The 19,763-nt window shown below is 47.5% G+C and overlaps 1 protein-coding gene across 5 annotated transcripts in view; it reads right to left on the bottom strand.

Annotated features, from left to right (window-relative positions):
* LOC144782015 (adenosine deaminase domain-containing protein 2-like) overlaps positions 1–19,763 on the bottom strand; it is a 582,918-nt gene that overhangs the window by 265,704 nt on the left and 297,451 nt on the right. For 3 of the 5 annotated variants that reach the window (XR_013601099.1, XM_078661127.1, XM_078661126.1), the window contains exons 5-6: positions 8,911–9,061; positions 2,596–2,760 (exon numbers count right to left, since the gene is read on the bottom strand). Coding sequence is in view for 4 of the 5 variants with exons in the window: in XM_078661127.1 (XP_078517253.1) it covers positions 2,596–2,760; positions 8,911–9,061 (316 nt within the window). In the remaining variant the exon portion in view is untranslated. Of the gene's footprint in view, positions 1–2,595; positions 2,761–8,910; positions 9,062–17,295; positions 17,422–19,763 lie in introns of all 5 variants that reach the window. The other 2 variants (XM_078661129.1, XM_078661128.1) reach the window with 2 other exon arrangements.

Below are 19,763 nucleotides of genomic sequence, written 5' to 3'. Positions count from 1 at the left end.
TAGTCCTCTGGTAGGTCAATCTTCAGTTTTTGGACGAGTGGTATGAATATGTCCTGTTTCAGGGCTCATCACAAGTTTTTTTCTGCTTCGGATCTGATGGCGGGGCATCGGTCTGAGGCTCTTTAGATGAAGTGTCTTTTTCTTTTGTTGCCGGTTTTGGCGTAGAAGGCTGCGGTGTGGAAGGCTGCGGTGTGGAAGGCTGCGGTGTGGAAGGCTGCGGTGTGGAAGGCTGCGGTGTGGAAGGCTGCGGTGTGGAAGGCTGCGGTGTGGAAGGCTGCAGTGTGGAAGGCTGCAGTGTGGAAGGCTGCAGTGTGGAAGGCTGCAGTGTGGAAGGCTGCAGTGTGGAAGGCTGCAGTGTGGAAGGCTGCAGTGTGGAAGGCTGCAGTGTGGAAGGCTGCAGTGTGGAAGGCTGCAGTGTGGAAGGCTGCGGTGTGGAAGGCTGCGGTGTGGAAGGCTGCGGTGTGGAAGGCTGCGGTGTGGAAGGCTGCGGTGTGGAAGGCTGCGGTGTGGAAGGCTGCGGTGTGGAAGGCTGCGGTGTGGAAGGCTGCGGTGTGGAAGGCTGCGGTGTGGAAGGCTGCAGTGTGGAAGGCTGCAGTGTGGAAGGCTGCAGTGTGGAAGGCTGCAGTGTGGAAGGCTGCAGTGTGGAAGGCTGCAGTGTGGAAGGCTGCAGTGTGGAAGGCTGCAGTGTGGAAGGCTGCAGTGTGGAAGGCTGCAGTGTGGAAGGCTGCAGTGTGGAAGGCTGCAGTGTGGAAGGCTGCAGTGTGGAAGGCTGCAGTGTGGAAGGCTGCAGTGTGGAAGGCTGCAGTGTGGAAGGTTGCGGTGTGGAAGGTTGCGGTGTGGAAGGTTGCGGTGTGGAAGGTTGCGGTGTGGAAGGTTGCGGTGTGGAAGGTTGCGGTGTGGAAGGTTGCGGTGTGGAAGGTTGCGGTGTGGAAGGTTGCGGTGTGGAAGGTTGCGGTGGAATCTTCGGCAACAACGGTATTGTGACCACCATATGTTTGGATTTGGGTTTCAATGCCAAAGGTGTTGGGTCGGTGCCGGAGTGGGGTCGATTTGAGCTCGAGCCGGAAAGCTTCTCTTTCTGAGCCGGGCCCGAGGGCAGGGCGTCGGAAACTTTGTCGGTGCCAACTTTGGCCCGAGGGCAGAGGAGGGACCAGTGCCTTTGTTTTATGTTGGCGAGGGGGCAAAAGGGTATCTTTACTCACGGTACACTGACCCGGAGTAACATGCTCCTCTTCTTCCATGTCAGAGTCGACTTCGTATAAGGCGATAGGTTCTTCCTCCTCATATGTACAGTGTGGAGCCGCTTTGTTGTTGCATCTCGTGACGTCAAGCCTGACGGTCACAAAGTGTCTTCTTCAATCAAAACACGTCGCAGTGTTTCTAGTCGTGTTCCGGGGACAAGCCGAGGTTGCACACTTCGTGCAAGTTGGTGCGTGGAAATTTAGCACAACACCCAGGACATAACTTGAAGGGAGTCCATTCCATCAACTGCTAGTACAGTCCACACAAGCACAGAATATCAGGAACAGGAATCTCAAATGGCAGGACCCATATAATAAACTGAGAAGAGACTCAATCAAGCTCAGCCACTGGTACACCCTAACCAGTAGAAGAGCCTGTAACCACAATGACACAGAATATGAAGGCCGAAACGTACCCAAAAAAGAGTGTGCCACTAAACTGGGGTGTGAGCTTACCATACCCACCAGAACAGTTCCTCTTGTGAATTTTATAAAGTCAACCATATCACCTACTGGCTCATCCTGAGTGGCCCACTCACAACCAGCGATTCGTGAAAGAAGGCTCCCCTTTGGCCAACTACTTAATTAACAAAAGTCAGCTTTGCTTCTTGTAAAGCACCGCAAGAAAAAAAATATTTCACTAGTTCCTGTATCTGTAAGAGTAGTTCACTGCTATTCCTTCTCCACTCAGCTTTTTGATGTGTTACACCACGTTTTTCATGCACACTTGCTAACTGTAGGCATCAACTGATCAAAGTGCAACTCCAAGCCAAGTTTTGCAAAGCGCACAGTCTTTGCAGAATTATGAACACGTGGAACGTTACCATCTGTTTTTCCAGCATGATTTTCTGAAATTTGTGGCATATGGAGGAGGACTATTTGGGCACTCCTAGAATGGTCTGTCCCCCCACAGCCTGTTCCTCTTGCCTCTCTCCATTTCTAGACTACATTATACTTGATCCATCTTTAAGCAGAGAACCTCCAAAGCCCTGCAGGTGAATGTGGATGGAAAAGGGAGCAGTTAAGGTAAGGTTAAGAGGTATCTATTCTTCACACTGGTATTTACAGGACTTCAGAAGGTGTGGTCTAACAGAGCCAAATCCCACACTATATCTCGCCTCACTCTTTACTAGTTGACTACAAATCGAGATTCATCGGAGGTCTGGCAAACTTCTAAATGAACAGCACAGGGCCCCTCCTTCATGCACACACTTGCATGTCAACTGGTGACCAGTGGGGGAAAAAAAAAGGGTACTGTTTGCAGAAACACTAAAAAGAATATTTTAGGAGTACAGGTACACCATAACTTACACAAGGTAGGAGCATGTAACCATCAAGGACTAATTAGACTTACTGGAAATTCTCTGCAGCTCCTGTAGGCACCTGTCTAAGATACAGGTGAAACAATATACATGGTTTCAATTCTAGGATGTCATTTTCCTTTGAACGGCAAAAGATGGACTTTTCCAATGCAAGAGGATTTCCAGAATAGAAGAGCATTAGGTGTTTGTATAGAAATCTGCAAAACCAGTCAAATTTAGTCACAAATTAGTTTTTGGAGACAAGAATTTTAATTTAAAAACGATGCCAACATTATAACATGTCAGGAAAGCCCTTTTTCACTGTCAGTACACAAACACTTGACAAGACAGACCACTTACACCTTTAGCTGCTATTTTATTATTTACACAACTTAAACTAAAAGTAGAGTAGTGAATATATAGTACGTACAATAAAGTTACTAAACAAAGTAACTCCTAATATCATATTTCTGGAGCCCTTTTAAAAATATGAATAAGAGTCATTATTAGATAATACCAGAGTAAATGTAAAGCACTTTTAAAACATAGGTGCCTGAAACAGCATAGCTTTGCCATATTGCATGTGGATGCCGATGGCAAGGTTTGGACTAGCAGCCTTCCCTATCGCTAGACCAGCTTAGCAGAAGCTCGAGTTGAAACATGTGGAGCAGAGAAGAGAGCTCCATGTAACAAAGTAAACTGCTTGTACCTGAAGTCTGCACGCTTGTTCTCAAATGTCAGGTAGTGAGACAGGACGAGCCTTGGCCTTTTGTCTTCTAGGTAGCCTCTATTTGAGGATTACGTGGCTGAGTCAATGCATCATACCAAGTCCTGCAGTCACCGCATGGCCTCTTAACAAGTTCCTGCCTTGCAGGTGGAAAAGGTTCAAAGTGGTGATGTGCAGGTATAAAGCCTCCCAGGCTGATAAGGCTTACAGTGGTGAAGTGAAGTTCTTACCGCCCAGGCCGATCAGACTCACACACGGCAATGTGTTTTCTTGGATTTTTGGAGGCATCAGCAGGACAAGTTCACAGCCGCCGTGACGCACAGCAGACACGTCCAGGCTTGATTTAGTGAAGTCTTTGGGGCAGGAGCTACGCAGACAGAATGCGCAACCTCCTCAATGCAGGTAGCTACTGCTTTTGCTGTGATACAGAATGCTTTCTCTAGGTGCTCCACACATTAGGAATACGCTGTGTGTCTCCTCCTGAAGGGCCAGCAACACTCCTCTCTCTGAGAAGGTAGGCTTATAGGCACCCAGCAGACCCTTAGCTGTTGCAGCAGACAGTAGAGAGTTCAAGTTATGACATCTCTGGAAGATTTACTGCCAAGGCAAACACCAGCCTTGGTTTCCCAGCAGTTCGAGTAATCTGCTGAGAAGTTCCTTCCTTGATCAGAAGAACTTGGTGCTGGAACAAAGTGGGGTGGTTTGGATCTCACTTAACACATTATCCACACATGGGATGAGGATCTCCGGTCTCCTTTTTGAGTTCTTCAGGCTGCTCTCAAGACTCTGCTTTTGTGTAAAGTGTTATTTCCCACAACAGATCGCAATGGCACTGATTCTAAGGAGGAGCACACGTCACATGGGCACGACTACTATGACTTTTCTGCCCCTTGCTATTACGATTCTTATGTTGCAAAATGAATCCAATGTTTCTGTATGTATTATTCTTAAATAAAACCACTGTTTCTCAATTCATTATGTTTTGTTACTCATAACATTGATGGAGTGCATCATTTATTATAATTAATATCTAAAAATGAGCCCTTTGCCGGCAAATTTTCAAGACAATTACTGCTTTTTCAATGCTAACTGTGGCATAGGTCTTTTTTTTTCTTCTTCTTTTTTTTTATCCTCATTTGCCTCAGACCTTAGTTGACCCAACAGTAGGATGTCTGCAGACGTTTCTCGTTTTTTGGGAGACGTAGGCTTCAAGATCGGATCGGGGGAAGGCAACCGCCTACCGACAAACCTACATGAGGTCACTGTTACCCCCATTTGGAAAATGGGGAATAGTCCTGCTCTTTTCTGATAGCTTCTGACCAGTGACTGTTTATGTTGGCCAGGTAGAAAAAAGGCCCAACACAGTCGAAGAGCATCCATGAGGCTTAATCATAGGGCTCCTAAAGTTGTTATGAAGGAGATAAACATTTAGCATGTCTGAGTCCACTTAACAAAACATTCCCATATTGCTTTTTTTGTTGTTGTTTCTTTGTAATCTGGCCAAGTCGATCTTTAATATTTTATATAGAGAAGACAACCATTCTGTGTGGGTGGGGGGCACAACTTCTACCCATTTCTTACAGATTTCCCTCCTCCCAGTAATATTGCATAGAATAGAAAACCCCTAATGGGCCATGTTATTTCACTACCTATACCAAAAATAACCAAAGGGAGGAAGATTTGAACAGGGAATCCTAGAATATCTGTTATAGTATCCCCCACTTTCCCCCAAAATTCATTTATCATTGAGCAGTCCTTGAACATGTGGATGTCTGAAGCATTCCTCGAACCACATTTCTTACATCTGACCTCAGGACCCCTGGCTATTTTTGATAATCGTGCTGGGGATAGATAAGCCCTATGGGTCGTGAAATAATGATTTCTCTTAAGCCATGCTGGTTTCACAGTCTTATAAAGGGGATTAAAGAAAGTTTGCCAGAGATTTTCCAGTTGTGTATTTGGCATATGGAGTCCCCATTGTTCTACGGCTAATTTAAAGTCGCCATCAATAGCACTTTCTATAGCCCAAAAAGAGACTTGCTTCCTTCCTGATGGCCTGGAGACTAACTGTTCTTCTAAGGTATTTCCTATACCTATTGGCTTTTTAAGTCACTGGGACCAACTCTGAAGCTGAAGATATTTGAATCTAGACAGGTCCCCCTCTAGTGTGTTATACAGTAATATCCATGGTTTAAGAGAATCATCTAAGGTCAGGTCCCTCCATATTTTAATTCCCGCATTCTTTAATGGTATAGCTAATTTATCTTTTAGGCAGTCTGGAGCCCCTGGAGAGTCTCAAAGAGGGGCCAAACTCGAAAAATAACTTAAGCCTGTACATTGTTTAATTCTAGCCCAAGTATGTGGCATGGTTCTTGTGCTTCTTAACTCTCATTTAGCTAAGATTCCTTCATTAACAATATATTACATTTATCAGTGCTCAGTTTCGGGTATCTGGCTTGATAACCCAGGAAGAGTTCAGAATAGGCTGACCTGGCCAAGGCATTGAGCAGAAGGTGCACAAGAGCAGCTGAAGCACAGGGCTCAGATCATACTCTACACAAATTGAAAGGTGACAGGCAGAGAGGTGGAAACCCAAGAGGAGAGGATACCTGAGACGAGGATCAAGGCAGTAACACAATATATAAGTTGTACTTTGGAATATGATGACTAATGGGTAAGTGATAGCTGTACTGTTACAATACCACGAGGCTGTGGCTGGGATATCAGTGCTATATCCTTGGCATATCAAGGGAGAATACAGTTAAAATGTGTTGCAACTAAGATAGGTCTGTACCTGTTTCTTCTTTTCTTTTTTAAACAAATCCGGACCTTAAATAATACTGCTGCAGTTTGTTTTTACTTCAGTGAGGTAATTTCAAAAAGCCATCTGTTAGACTTGGCATCATTGGCGTGAGACTCCCTGGCACTTTTTGCTGTAGCCTCATCTGTTTTTGTTGGTCTAGATGCTTTGGGCACCATGCCACTGCTGATCAGTGCCAAAGTGCAAGTGCTCCCTATTGTAAAATGAAGTAATGGATTAGTGATTCCATGATTAGTTATCTAATTTACTTGTCAGACCCTAGTGCAGTGCACCATGTGTGCCTAGGGCCTGTAAATCAAATGCTTGCCACTGGATTCAAGCAATCCTGGCTGAAGACGGCTGTAAAGCCAGAAACCGGTCCTAGGAAGCTTGTTTCCGGTCCAGGGAAGGCATGGCTTGGCAGTTCGGGCTGGGCTGTTCCCAGGAGGCACAGGGTCAGACTGATTTGCATATGGCCATGTCTGAACTGGGGTGGCAGAGTGGGCTAAAGTACGGTGATGGATTAAACCCAGATCTGTTGACTGGGTGTGAGTGTTTGATTGGTTCAGATGCTCCGTCCATCACCACCCCGTTTCTCACCACCCCCTTTTGTACCGCTGATGGGCTTGCAGCACTGAATGTGCCACCTACAGAAGCAGCTTGTAAAATGTGGCTCAGGCCTGCCATTGCAGAGCCTGTGTGCAGTCTGGGACTGCCATGTCAACTTGGCAAGTGCACCCACTTGCCAGTTAAAACCTTCCCTTTTCTACCTATTAGTCACCCCTGAGGTAGGCCCAAGGGCAGGGTGCATTGTATGTAGAAGGTAGGACATGCCCCGATGTATTTGGCATGTTCTGATAGTGAATTACAGCCAATTTCGTTTTTCACTATTGCAAGGCTACCTGTTCCCATAGGCATGAATGGGTAGTTTGATTAGAACATCTTATAATCCTAACTGACCCAGGGAACTAGGTAGAAATTCGAGTTTAGTATGCCTGAACGCAGAATGTTAAGACACATCTTTTAGTGATGGTGATTTTTACATTGTGTTTGAAAATACCACTTTTAGAAAGTAGGTATTTTCTTGCCTAACCATCCAGCATGCCTTTGCTATGATTGTGTATTCCCTGTCTGGCTTGTCAGTGACAGGAGGCTGGAGAGGGCCTTGGCTCTAGTAGTCTGATGGGTAAGGGCTGGGCTGAATACAACATGCATTGACTAGAGAGTAGGGGGGAGGAGATTTCCTTTCGGCTACCTGGGCCAGGTCTGCTCTCAAACAATTCTGTCTCCACCTCCTGCCAGGAAGCTGCACCCAAGAGGACAGAACTAGTTTGGACTAGGTACAGATACTCTCTGCCTTCAGAGACAAAGGGTTTGTGTGAATAATTTTAGATCACTTCTGGGAAATCAAGAGGAACCTTTGCCAAGGAGAAGAAACCGGAGAAGCTGAAGGAGGATTACTGCCCCTGAGCTGTTTGCTGTCTGGGGTTGGCCTGCAGTGGTTACTTATTGCCAAGGAAAGGAGAAAAGGACTTTGCTGTTTGCTTTGTCATCTTGAGGAAGATCTGATCTCCAAGAGCTTGAACTGAGCTTGCCTCCCGTCTGAAGTCTCAGGGACACACAGACTTCACCATCAGCTCCCCCTGAATTTCCCCTGAAATTCTAACTTACAGAGAGGTGCCTGCAGCTGTTTAGGACCTCTAGAGACTGTTTGTCGCTGGGAGCGCGACGCAATGAAGGGAAGTGTATCGCCGCCGCAACAGTTGCCATTGCATCGCCGAAGAAGCATGCCATCGCTGCAACTGTTCGCCGTCGCATAGCAAACGAAGCGTGTAGCATCAGCGGAGAAGTGTGCTGCCACCGCAGAGGTCACCGTCGCATCACCGGAGAACCGTATTGCAGGGCCGGTCGCTGCTCCAAAGATCATCGATTTTGCCGCAGGGCCGTCTGGCGTGCAAGCATCGTGTCCACGTTGTCGTATCGCATCAAAGATGCCATTTTGTCACATCGTACCGGATCATTGCATCGCATCGAGGCGTCATCTTGTCGCATCGCACCGGATCACAGTAAGAAACTGACGCATCACCTCCTCTCCGGTAAGGAACCAACGCATCACCTCCCCTGCGCTGCAGTAAGGAATCAACGCATCACCTTCCCTGAAGTAAGGAACTGACGCATCACATTCCCTGCGACCCTTTTGTTTGTTTTTTGCGTGACGCCACCAAGGTACTTTGAAAGTAAAGTGACGCTTTTACCATCTACATTGAACTAAGCTATTTCTACCATTCAAAGTCATATTTTTATTACAGTATTGTGGATTTTTGTTGTTTGGTCTTGTGTTAAGTCTAGTAAAGATTACTTATTTTTCTAAACTGTTGTGGTGTCTATTTGTAGTGTTTTCACTGTATTACTGTATGTGTTCACAAATGCTTTACACACTGCCTCTCAGATAAGCCTGTCTGCTTGTGCCAAGCCACCAAGGGGGTAAGAAAGGGTTATTCAGGAGTGTATCCCCCTTTCCCTGACTAGAAGCAAGGGTACTTATTTGGACAAAGGTGTATACCATTGCCAATTAGAGAACCCCATTTCTAACACCATCACTGACAAAATGCACGAGATATTCCAATAAAATTGCATTACAGTAGAATCAAAGAGTCTATCCAGCCCACCACACGTTTTTAAATTATTGTGTGAACATTTCTGAAATAGAAATATGGACAATTAGAACTTGTAGACATTTTTAAGGCAATAACACTTTGTAAAGCTGCCATTAAATCAGTTTGTCGAACAGTGGGCTTTCAATGTTCTATTTGGTCTCACATCAGACTTTTAAAGATATACCTCTGGAGCGCCCGGCGGGCAACCACTAAGGAGTGAGTGTCATGCAACAGCAGACCATTGAACACAACACAACCAGGAAAGGAGGTGTCACCAGTACCAAGCGCCACTACCTCATATATATCATCATTCGAATGACTGGCTTCCTCGTTCACTGTAAATAGAGAGATAAGGAAGAGTGTTTTTTTCAGTGTCACGCCTTAAACGGGGTTAACAATACCAAAAAGAATACGAAAACACACAATATAAAATCATCCAATGTGGCTTTAAATACACCGTTGCGTGTTCCTTTATTGTAACAATCATCTGTGACCCACCTTCAAACGGCCCCACTTATCTCCCACAAATGGGGGCAGACCTCTGATGTCTGCCTGTATAGTACTTAGATTTTGTAAATGTGTCTTCCTAAGATTCACACCAAATAAGCCCAATTATTTAATTCCTGATGTCTTCGTTGAATTATAATGAACTCTGCATATTTCAATTAACTATACAGAGTTCATAAGTATCAAAACTACTGGTTTCAGTTTGAATGATCCAAAATGAAGAAATGTAATGACTTGAGTCCCTAACATCCCTGTGCAATTATCACTGCAATTTATTCCCTCCTTCATCCGTTGAAGCCCCACACACTATTCATTTTTGGGTGCAGTCTGAGGGACTCTAAAGCCTAGAGGTGCTCTGGTGCATCCAGGCGAGCTGCCTTCTTACCTGCACGTACAAGTGAAGGTAGGCAATAGAATCTCTTCATGTAGGTATGGTATTTATTAAGGAAAATGTTTGTGAACATTAATGGGCAGCCATTGCTGTGATCACCTTTCACATTCAGAAATTTCACACTGATGTGAATATCACTCATCACGGGCAATGCTACCATTGATGGAGTCAGTGAAGTGGTCCTGGGTACCCGAGGTGGGAAAGAGGCCAGTCTGCCCTGCATAAGCTAAAGTTATTTTTCAGGCTGTCTGCCAAGATGTTTTTTTTTAACATAGAGCATAACTGGGGCCCAGACTTAACTCTTTGGAGGGAGAGTGATACAGAGGGAGTAGAGAATAATGAACAAAAAAAATGTGTGAGAAAGAGACAGGAGATGATACTAAAAAATGGGCAGAAATAAGGATGTCGGGAGAGAAGAAAGGAAGGACATTTGAGTGAGCAAGAGACTGGCGAGGGGTAGAGACAGGAAATAGAATGGTGAGGAGAGTGTCATACGGTTGAATGAGACGAGAGGAGCCAGGTTTGGCGACAGGGACGCAAGAAGGACAGATAGGTAGAATACAGTACTTGAAGATCTGTAAGCGGAGGTGCAGCCATCAGTGCAGCAGGTGTGCATTACCAGGGTCGTATGGGGTGATGTGCTCACTGCACCTCATTTAGATCAGTGTTTTAATACAGATCCAGGGGCCTAGTTTCCTTGCTTGTCTTAAGGCCCATGACATCCAGGCTATGCTATGGACACTCATATGCCTAAGTTAAGGTTACCAGTGGATGTTCATGAACATTGTTATAAGGACAAGTGCTCCCCATAGAATATTTTCAATGTAACTTCTTCCTGCTTTTCCATTGTTTATAGTAGCCTGGAGAGCGCCTACATAGCTTCCAACTGCAGAAGCCCCTGTAGCCGCTCCCAAGCAGATTTCCCAAACTCCTCCGAGTAGGAAAAACTGACCCCAGAATGGTTGTCTGGCATCTTTCAACGATCAAGAGGCTTTTGTAATGATTGAGCAGTGCCCCATTCCCAACAGCCAAACTTTTTGTATATAACTATAGATGCTCAACAGTTCACCATCATTTTATTAACACAGACATGAGTGGACCCCTTGTTGCTGCTCTTGTTTCTAGAGTATGGAGCCTCAGACAGCCCATTTCCTGCTGGATGGGACTAAACCAAAGTACTGCTGAATCTCTGCTTGTATGGTCTGTTGATGCTACACTCTATGAACTTAGAACCCCCTGTCTGCATCAAGAAGCCCTCTACCTATTTAAAGGGCAAAATTATCTTGTGTCTCTCCAGGGCTGCCCTGAAGTAACGCCCTGGAGTCTGCCACACAAAAACATGAATGGACTTTACAGCACATTACACATTGTATTAGCTGGCACAGCAAACAAGGTATCAATCATATGTTATGTTGATTTGTATAGCGCACTAACCACTTGTGAGGGTATCCAGGCCTTTGAGAAGGTGTGTAAGCATGTGGTTGCAGTAGAGACACTCAAAGAGCTAAGTCTTCAGCTATTTGCAGAACTCCAGAAGTGAAGAGGATGCTCTGATGTGTTGTAGGTGGTCATCCCATGTTTTGAGTGTGATGTAGGAGAAGGAGCATCCAACTCTGGTTCTGTGAATGCAGGGGGTTGTGAGAGTGAGGCTGAGCGTAGGTGTCGGGGCAGGCTGGTGAAAGTGTATGTGGCTGTTCTGGTATGCTGGCCCAGGGTTGTCTAAGGCTTTGTATGTGTTGTGCATGAGGCGTGTGAATTGGCTTTGATTGTGAATGGAGAGCCAGTGGAACTCTTGGAACTCTTGAATGTCGTCAGTAGCTACAATAAGTGCTGTTTCGTGCTCTGGTGTTTTCTGAATCTTGAGCGGGTGTTGTGCCGTAGATGGTGTTGTTCGAGGTGGGTTGGGAGTTGCTTGATGTTGGCCTTCTCTATCACTCTGACCGATAGACTGGAGAAGGGAGATAGGGCAGAGATTGGCTCAGGCTGGGCGATGGCTTCTTGAGGAGGACATTGACTGCTGGATGCTGCTAATCTTCTGAGAATATGCAGATGTGAGGGATGTGTTTATGTAGGTGAGGGTGGTGGTTATTCTCCAAGGTTGTAGATGTGGACAGAAGGTGGGCAAAGTTAAGATCTGCCCGATGTGGAAGGGCGTGACAACCTTTGGCAAGAAAGGACAGGTGCTTAAAACCACCTTGCCTGGATGAACAGAAAGGAAAGGAAGTTTGGAAGAAAGAGCCTAGAGCTCACTCACTCTTCTGGCAGAGGTGATAGCTACCAGGAAAGCCGTCTTGAGAGTGAGAAGATGGAAAGGACCGTTATAAAGCAGCTTGAAGGGAGCGCACATCAGATATGTTAAGACAAGGTTCAAGTCCCATTGAGGCATAATGAACGGCACGGGAGGAAACGTGTGCATAATGCCTTTCAGGAAACGGCTAACAACCGGAGACTTAAAAAGAGAAGGCTGATCTGGAAGCCGTAGAAAGGCGGAAATGGCCGAAAGATAACCTTTGATAGTGCCCAGGGCAGAGTCCGGCTGGGCAAAAGAAAGAAGGAACAGAAGGACTTCAGAAAGTGGGGGATCCACAGACTTAGCTGTGCACCATGCCAAGAACCTGTTCCATCTGCAGGTCTATACCGTTTTAGTGGAGGGACGCCTGGCTGCCATTAGAACATCACAGACTTCAGGAGGAAGATCGAAAGCCGCCAACTGCCGCCGCTCAATCTCCACGTATGGAGGTGGAGGCTGGACAGGTTTGGGAGGAGGACCGTCCCCTGCTGCTGCAACAGAAGATCCTCCCGAAGAGGCAGCCGGATACGAGGGGATCGATTGCCATGTTAAGGAGGTCGGGATACCAGCATTGCCGTGCCCAATCCCGAGCAACAAGAATGACTTGGGTCCGGTCGCGTTGAATCTTCTTCAGCAGTCGGGGTAGAAGTGGTTAAGGCGTTAGGGCATACAATAGACCGCAACTCCACTCACGTCGAAAAGCGTTGTCAAGCGAGTGCCGCCTTGGAAATTCCAACGTGCAGAACTGATGACATTGCATGTTCGCTTCGGTGGCGAATAGACCTAACCAAGGCTCTCCCCACTGCTGAAAGAGACCTTGCGCCACGTCGAAGTTCACACGCCATTCGTGATCCATCAAGCACCGACGGCTGAGTTTGCCGCCCTGGCATTCAGAGAACCTGCCAGGTGTTGAACCACCAAGGTGATGCCTTGATGTTCCAGCCATGTCCAGAGGCTCAGAGCTTCCTGACATAGGGTCCACGACCCCACCCAGCCCTGTTTGTTGCAATACCACATGGCGGTGGTGTTGTCCGTGTCCTGCACCACACTTCCCCGGACAGAGGGAAGGAATGCCTTCAGTGAAAGTCGGATCACCCGAAGGTTGATATGGAGCCGGGATTCCGCCAGAGACCAGAGGCCTCTGATCTCCACCTCTCCCAAGTGGCCTCCCCATCCCAGGAGGGATGCGACCCAAAACTGCGTCGAATCCAGAAACGCTCTGATGAAGGTGAGCTTCCGAGAGGGACTCAGGTGCAAAGTCGGCACGTTGATGGAGAACCCCAGCAAATGTAGGAGGTCGGCCGTAGTCTGAAGGTGGGTGACAACTGCCTGGGGCAAGCCCGTCTTCAACAACCAGTCGTCGAGGTAGGGAAAGACTGACAACCCTGACCTGCGCAGGTGAGCTGCGACCACCGCCATCACTTTTGTGAACCCCTGAGGGGCGCTGGTACGGCCAAAAGGGAGCACAGCAAACTGAAAATGCCCCTGGCCTACCGTGAACCGCAGGTAACGCTGGTGGTCTGGCAGGACGGGGATGTGAATATATGCTTCCTGCAAGTCCAACGCCACCATCCAGTCTCCAAGGTCGAGGGCAGCCAAGACCTGAGCCAGAGTCAACATCTTGGAGGAAGCGATTGACGTTCCTAAGGTCCAAGATGGGGCGCAAGGCCCCTTTGTCATTCTTGGGGACTAGAAAGTAGTGGGAATAACAATCACACCCTACTTCTGGCCCAGGAACGCGCTTGATGGCCCCCTTGGCCATAACTTCCTGTTGGAGAAGCATGAAGTGATCCCCCGATATGTGGTGGAACTGAGGTGGCATGGCTGGGGGGTAGACTCGAAGCAGAGGGAGTAACCTCTCCGGACGAGTTACAGCACCCACTTGTCGGAAGTGACAGAACGCCACTGGGGAAGGTGATGTTGAATCCTGCCACCCACATGCGTGGGGTTCACCCCAAAGCTTGGACTAGGTAAGGCTTTGAAGCAAATACTGTGGGAGCGGAGTTGGACTGACCCGCATGCTTGCCCCCTGTGCCGCCACGGCGGCCTCCATGGCCGAGTTTGGGTCTGCGCAGGCTTCTGACTGAACGAGCGAGCAGGGGCGCCCCTGCCGTGGCCATGAAAGGTAGACTTGGCCGGGCGCATGGTGTAGAGACCCAAGGACTTGGCCGTAGCCAGAGAGTCCTTAAAGCGCTCCAGCGCACTGTCGGCTTTATGGCCAAACAGGCGAGTGCCATCAAAGGTCATGTCCATGAGTGAGCTTTGGACATCTGGCGAGAACTCGGTAGTGCTTAAAAAGGCGTGGCGACGAAGCGCCACAGTCGTAGAAATTACCCTACCTAATGAGTCCGCGGTGTCCAAACCACACCGAATGGCGAACTTCGCCGCATTGTTACCTTCGGCAGCAGCTTGGGACAGCACTGCTTGGACCTCTTCAGGACACTGAGGCAACACCTGTGCAACTGTATCCCACACCGAGTGGTAATAGTAGCCCAATCGGCATGCGGTGTTCACCGACCGCAGCCCTAAGCTGGCCAAAGAGAACAACCGCCTGCCGAACTGCTCCAGCTTCTTAGAGTCCTTATCCGGCGGAGCCGTGGGAAAGGCACTCTGGCACGTCGAAGCTTGGATGACCAGGCTCTCTGGCGTAGGATGAGTGGTCAGAAAGGCAGGGTCACCCGGCGCCGGGCGAGGACGCCGGGCGCCGTTCTTATCCACAGGGGCCCCCGTGACTGGCCGCGACCAAGTGCCCAGTAAGACAACAGTGAGGGCGTCATTAAATGGCAGCAGGGGCTCCGACGAAGTGGACGCCGTCTGGAGCACCTCAGTGAGGAGATTCGTTTTTAGGGCCACCGTAGGGAGATCAAGGTTAAGGACCTCAGCTGCCCGACGGAGCACCACCGTTTAAGAGGCGCCCTCCTCCATGGTAGGCGGGGGAGAGGCAAACCACGGGTCAGAGGAGATATCAAGACCGCCGGCCTCCTCTAAGTCGTCCGTCCAATCCTGCTCAGAGTCACACTGACGCGCAAGAGGGTCCGCGGACCCCTCCCAGTCGGCGTCCACCTCCGCCTTATGCGGTACAGACCAGGGAAGGAATAAACTGCACCGGGAACGGCGCCGCACGGGGCCAAACCGGCGCCGTGTCCCATGCGGATCCAAGGTAGGGACAAAATTGTCCTGGAACCAGGGCAAGGACGGAACAAATGGTATCCACTGCAGCACCGGAGGCGGAGCCGAGGGTGGCGCTGGGGTCAGAGCCGGTAGCGTGGGACTTTGTGGCGCCATGGCGGGAGACGCCGACAGGATCCTGGCAAAGAACAGCGGGGCCCAAGGGTGCACCGGCGGGAGCCTGAGGTCTAAATAGGCGGTCCATGCTAGCAAGAAATTCTTGCACCTGTGCGGGAGTCGCCGACGGACCCGGATAAGGTGGGTAGGCCGTGGGACTCCAGGGCTCCGAAGGAGCCGCAGGGGCAGAACCCCGGACCCCCTCGTACACATCCAGGGACCGACGGGGAGACGTCGGGGAGCAACAACGATTCTTCAACTTTTTTTGTGTCGTCTCGTACCCGAATCCCAGGGTGAAGACTTGGAGCCCGAGGAGCGATGATGATGGCCCCACAAGCGTTCCCTGGACCGAGAACTGCGCTGGGACGAGTGCCAGACCTCAAGCAGCTTCCGGTGCCTCTCCCTCAAGGCTCGACCTCGGACCTGGAGATCTGGGTTCGAGTCTCGGTAACGACGCCAAACATCCTGTGATTCTGGGCAAATTACTTAATTTCCCCGTGCCTAAAAAAATGAAAGTGTGTTCTCATGTAACGTAACTGGTGCTATGTAAAGCGCTCTGATACCTGATTCAGTTCGGGTCAAGTTCGCGCTATATAAAACTCTGCAAAAAAAAAAAAAATCCATGCAGGACCGAGAGTCGTGGTCGTACTCCAGGCAATAGAGACAAGACGTTGTGGGGGTCCGCCCCCGGCATATTGCGGCGCCAGTCCCCAGAAATTTTTAAACCAGGCATCCCTACGTGCACCAGAGTAGACTTACAGGAGACAAAAGTCTCAGGTAGTCAAAAAGTGACTAAGGTACATGCTCTAACCGGATCTGCGCTTACTGGCGTGGAAAAAGAAAGAACTGACACAGCGCGCATGGGTGGCACCTAAGTAGTCTCCGTGATGTCATCTCGGCGCTTAAGACGCCAGCGACAGACGTAGAGCCGCACAACGCCACCTACCAACACGCAGGGGTACTGCTGACGAAAAAACTTTCCGGATCCAGTCTGATGCCTGGGGATATTCTAAGGTAAGGAATCTATCACCAATGTGTCTTTCAGATATAGCAATTAATATTAGAATTCAGTTTCTAAGCACTCCAATTTTTGGTAGAGGAAACTGATAAGGGAGACAGTAGTATGCCCACGAAAGCATACTGTGGTCATGTGGGAAGGCATGTTCAAAATCCAGTCTCTTGGTTTCACCAAAAATAAATTAGCCAAGTGACTACATCTCTATTCCAGGTTGACATGGTTTGACGAGATATGAAGGGTGGGGGTACAAACAGGGGGAACAGGGGAAGAAATATGAAAATTATAGTCAGACGTTGCCACTCCTTTGGCACATCATGTGGTTACTTCAATCAAACATGAAACCTCAATCTTTTTGCAACCCTCTCCTCTTACATTCTTGTATTTGGCATTAGAAACTTGTTGCTAAGGTCAACTGTTAATGACATCAGACCACTGTGCAGTTTGTCTGTAGCAGCTACTTGTGTCGTCCAGAAAACCAGCGCCCCCCCGAGACAAGAACGAGGGACATAATCGAACATTCTGATTTACATCCAAGATTTGAGGGGACAATGAGGTGTTTCGGGGCAGACAAGTTCCATTTATTGGGCTTCAAAATCAAGAGAAGCTCATGGAATCACTACCCAGGGGAATGTAGTTGGGTGCGCCTAAAAGATAAACCAACCACCTTTACTCCCTTTCTTCCACCATCACTTTAACCCTAGACTTGTCCTGGATAATGCATTATTTTAGGCAGAGGGAATAGATAGGGTTGTGAGCTGACACTGGGGTTGGCAGGCAGATGAGTGTAACACAGCCACACTTTTTCCCTTGATTCTTCATCATGCTCTGGTCCTTCTCTATGCTCCGATTGCTTTGCAACTCACTCTTAGACCTCTTATTTTCTCAATATCACCGTATAATTTCAATTCCATTGTCAGCACTCGGATGTTAGGCACACCTCTAGATAAGCCCTTACTCGCCACAACCCCACTGCAAGAGAGGACTGATTTCACAGTGTGCTCTTTACAACCAACCAGCACAACACAACATAATGTAAGTTACATGCACACTACACGCCAATCAAGTAAGTGGTCCTTACCGCGTCCCATGATAAATGCTGCTAGACTGCTCTTGCAACTTTTGTACTCTGGTAAGTCTGCCAAAAGGCTATCAAAGACATCACTGCAGAGTGCAGCACAGCGATCCTCATGAGGAATAATATGCTCTAGGTAGGGAATGAAGGAAATAAAAATAGCACAAAGTCATGAGGATGCCAAAGCGGCCCACAAAAATGGGCTGAGAGATCAGGAAGGGAGGGTATCTGTATGAAAGTAATCTCATAAGTAACAGCCACATATTGTAAGCAATCAAATGTTGAAAGTGTGTTAAACCATCTGTTTATCACTATTGCCATCATAATCTTTTGGTGCAGCTCTTACAGCTCAGACTCACCATGTAAAGTGAAAGCTGCAACTAAACTCCAGTAGAGGTCTTTGTGTATGGGGGGTCTGGGAGGTGGACATCCAGAACCAATGTGAATACAAAATCCTAGGACATCCACAGAATAAGTGACCATACACGCTGGAACCAATAGAGAAAAAGAATTGTCGGGAGATAATGTGTATCTTGACCCCGGCGAAGCTGTCTCGCTATCCTGCCGCCTGGAACTGCACCATCCTGCAGCCCGCGATACTCTTATCTTACCAAGAGTAGTCAGGAGCAGAGCACACATCTTTTGACTCCGGCGAAGCAGTCCCGCAATCCTGCCGCCTGGAACTGCACCATCTTGCAGCTTGCAACACTTCTCTCTGACCAAGAAAACCTACAACTCGTGGAATTAAGCCGGGTTGGAAACAGCCCATATTCCGACTCGTTTTTCTAAGCGGAACAGCACCATCTTGCTGCCGGCAACTAGATATTGTTTTAAAGCCTTCCCTATGCCTCGGGCATTTTTAAATTCGTTACGACAACCACGATTGGAATATAAACAACTATAAACATAGAGTGATTGCCACCTATCGTCTACTGAACATTTTCATGAAGTGAATTTTCTTACAACAGTGAGCCAACATATCCTGGCAGTGACAACAATAGGTATCAACTCTAACAAGTGTCCCTGTATTCGTGATTTTTGGCATTCCCTTCTAATTTACCAAGGAAGTTATCATCGATTCTTGTGCCATAGTTTAATCAACGACTCCTGAAGAAGGCAGTTCTTCTACTGCCGAAACGCGCGTCGAGTCTATTGAATTATTTTGTAATAGATGCAATTGTTGTTTCAGTAAACACTTCCTCTGGTATATAATTGTTTAAATTAGCCAGGATTTACGCTTTTATTATGATGTATTTGCTTTTCAATGAATGTATTTGATGAATTGTGTTTAAGATTTTAATATGTTAATGTCTTATTGCATCATATAGTTTGACTTATCACTCTAGTCTCTATATGATTTTTACTTTATGTTTAATTAAATATATATTTTTTTTAATATACACATTATCTCCCGACAATTCTTTTTCTCTATTGGTTCCAGCGTGTATGGTCACTTATTCTGTGGATGTCCTAGGATTTTGTATTCACATTGGTTTTTTACCCTGCCCTAGGAATCTGTGTATTTGTGATACCCAGGGGGTCCTTGTTTATCTCTCAATGGACATCCAGAACCAAGCAGCATCTGTGCCGCTCACTGGGCAGATAAGGGGGAAGTAACCTCAGTACTTTGGAAGAAATTGGAGGACATGTAAGCAACAAAAGAAATGTTCATTGGCTATGGATAGGGTGCAGTATCAGCAGCCATAAGGGGGTTTGGTGGGCCTGGAAATAATAGTTACCAGTGCCTCTCATTGGGTAGGGCAGGAACGTGGCGGAGGAAGTGATAGGGTCTCTATTTGGAGGAGGTGTAATAAAGGAAACATCAGTATTGCTCAGTGAGTAGAGCTGAACAGTGGACATGGCCTTTTTGGTTTGTCGAGATGCAAACTTCTACAAGTTCCCCAATTTCCCCTGGCAAAGGCACTGAAATGAAGCAGTAGCAATGGCCCATACCATATTGGAAAGGGTGAGGCCATAATTGTGTTACTTTCTGCGTCGAGTGGGAGCTAATATGAAATGGGGTTGATGACTACCTGTAGGTGGACAAAGTAGGCGCATCTAGTATTCTATCTTTGTTTCATGCCATGGAAACATTGGACTGCACAGTAAAAACAAGGGCACGATGCTGAAAACTGTGTAAAGCTGAAAACTTGCATACATTAGGACACTAAAAATGCTAATGTTGTTCAATACACTCCCAGGTGATACCCACATAAGGTCATTCAGCAAGTTCCCTCTCATGGATGAAACGCCCCATTACATGTGGGTTTGGGCACCGAGAGATCGTTTCTATAGGTGCAGATGCAGCGGAGGTTTAAGCCAGATAGGGACCAAGCAGATAAAGTAGAAAATAAATATACAGGATTCTAGGTTGGTGGAGTCGAACTCTACAAACAAAAATAGACCATGACAGAGGTGCACTTGTGTACGTCCCAGGAGAGTTCAAACAAGGAGGGCAGAGGAAAAAGAAGACC

This window comes from Lissotriton helveticus, chromosome 9, assembly GCF_964261635.1.
Source record: "Lissotriton helveticus chromosome 9, aLisHel1.1, whole genome shotgun sequence".
In the NCBI taxonomy this organism is placed as follows: Eukaryota; Metazoa; Chordata; class Amphibia; order Caudata; family Salamandridae; genus Lissotriton; species Lissotriton helveticus.
The sequence above is the reverse complement of the archived record's forward strand: the minus strand, read 5'-3'. Positions and strand labels throughout refer to the sequence as shown.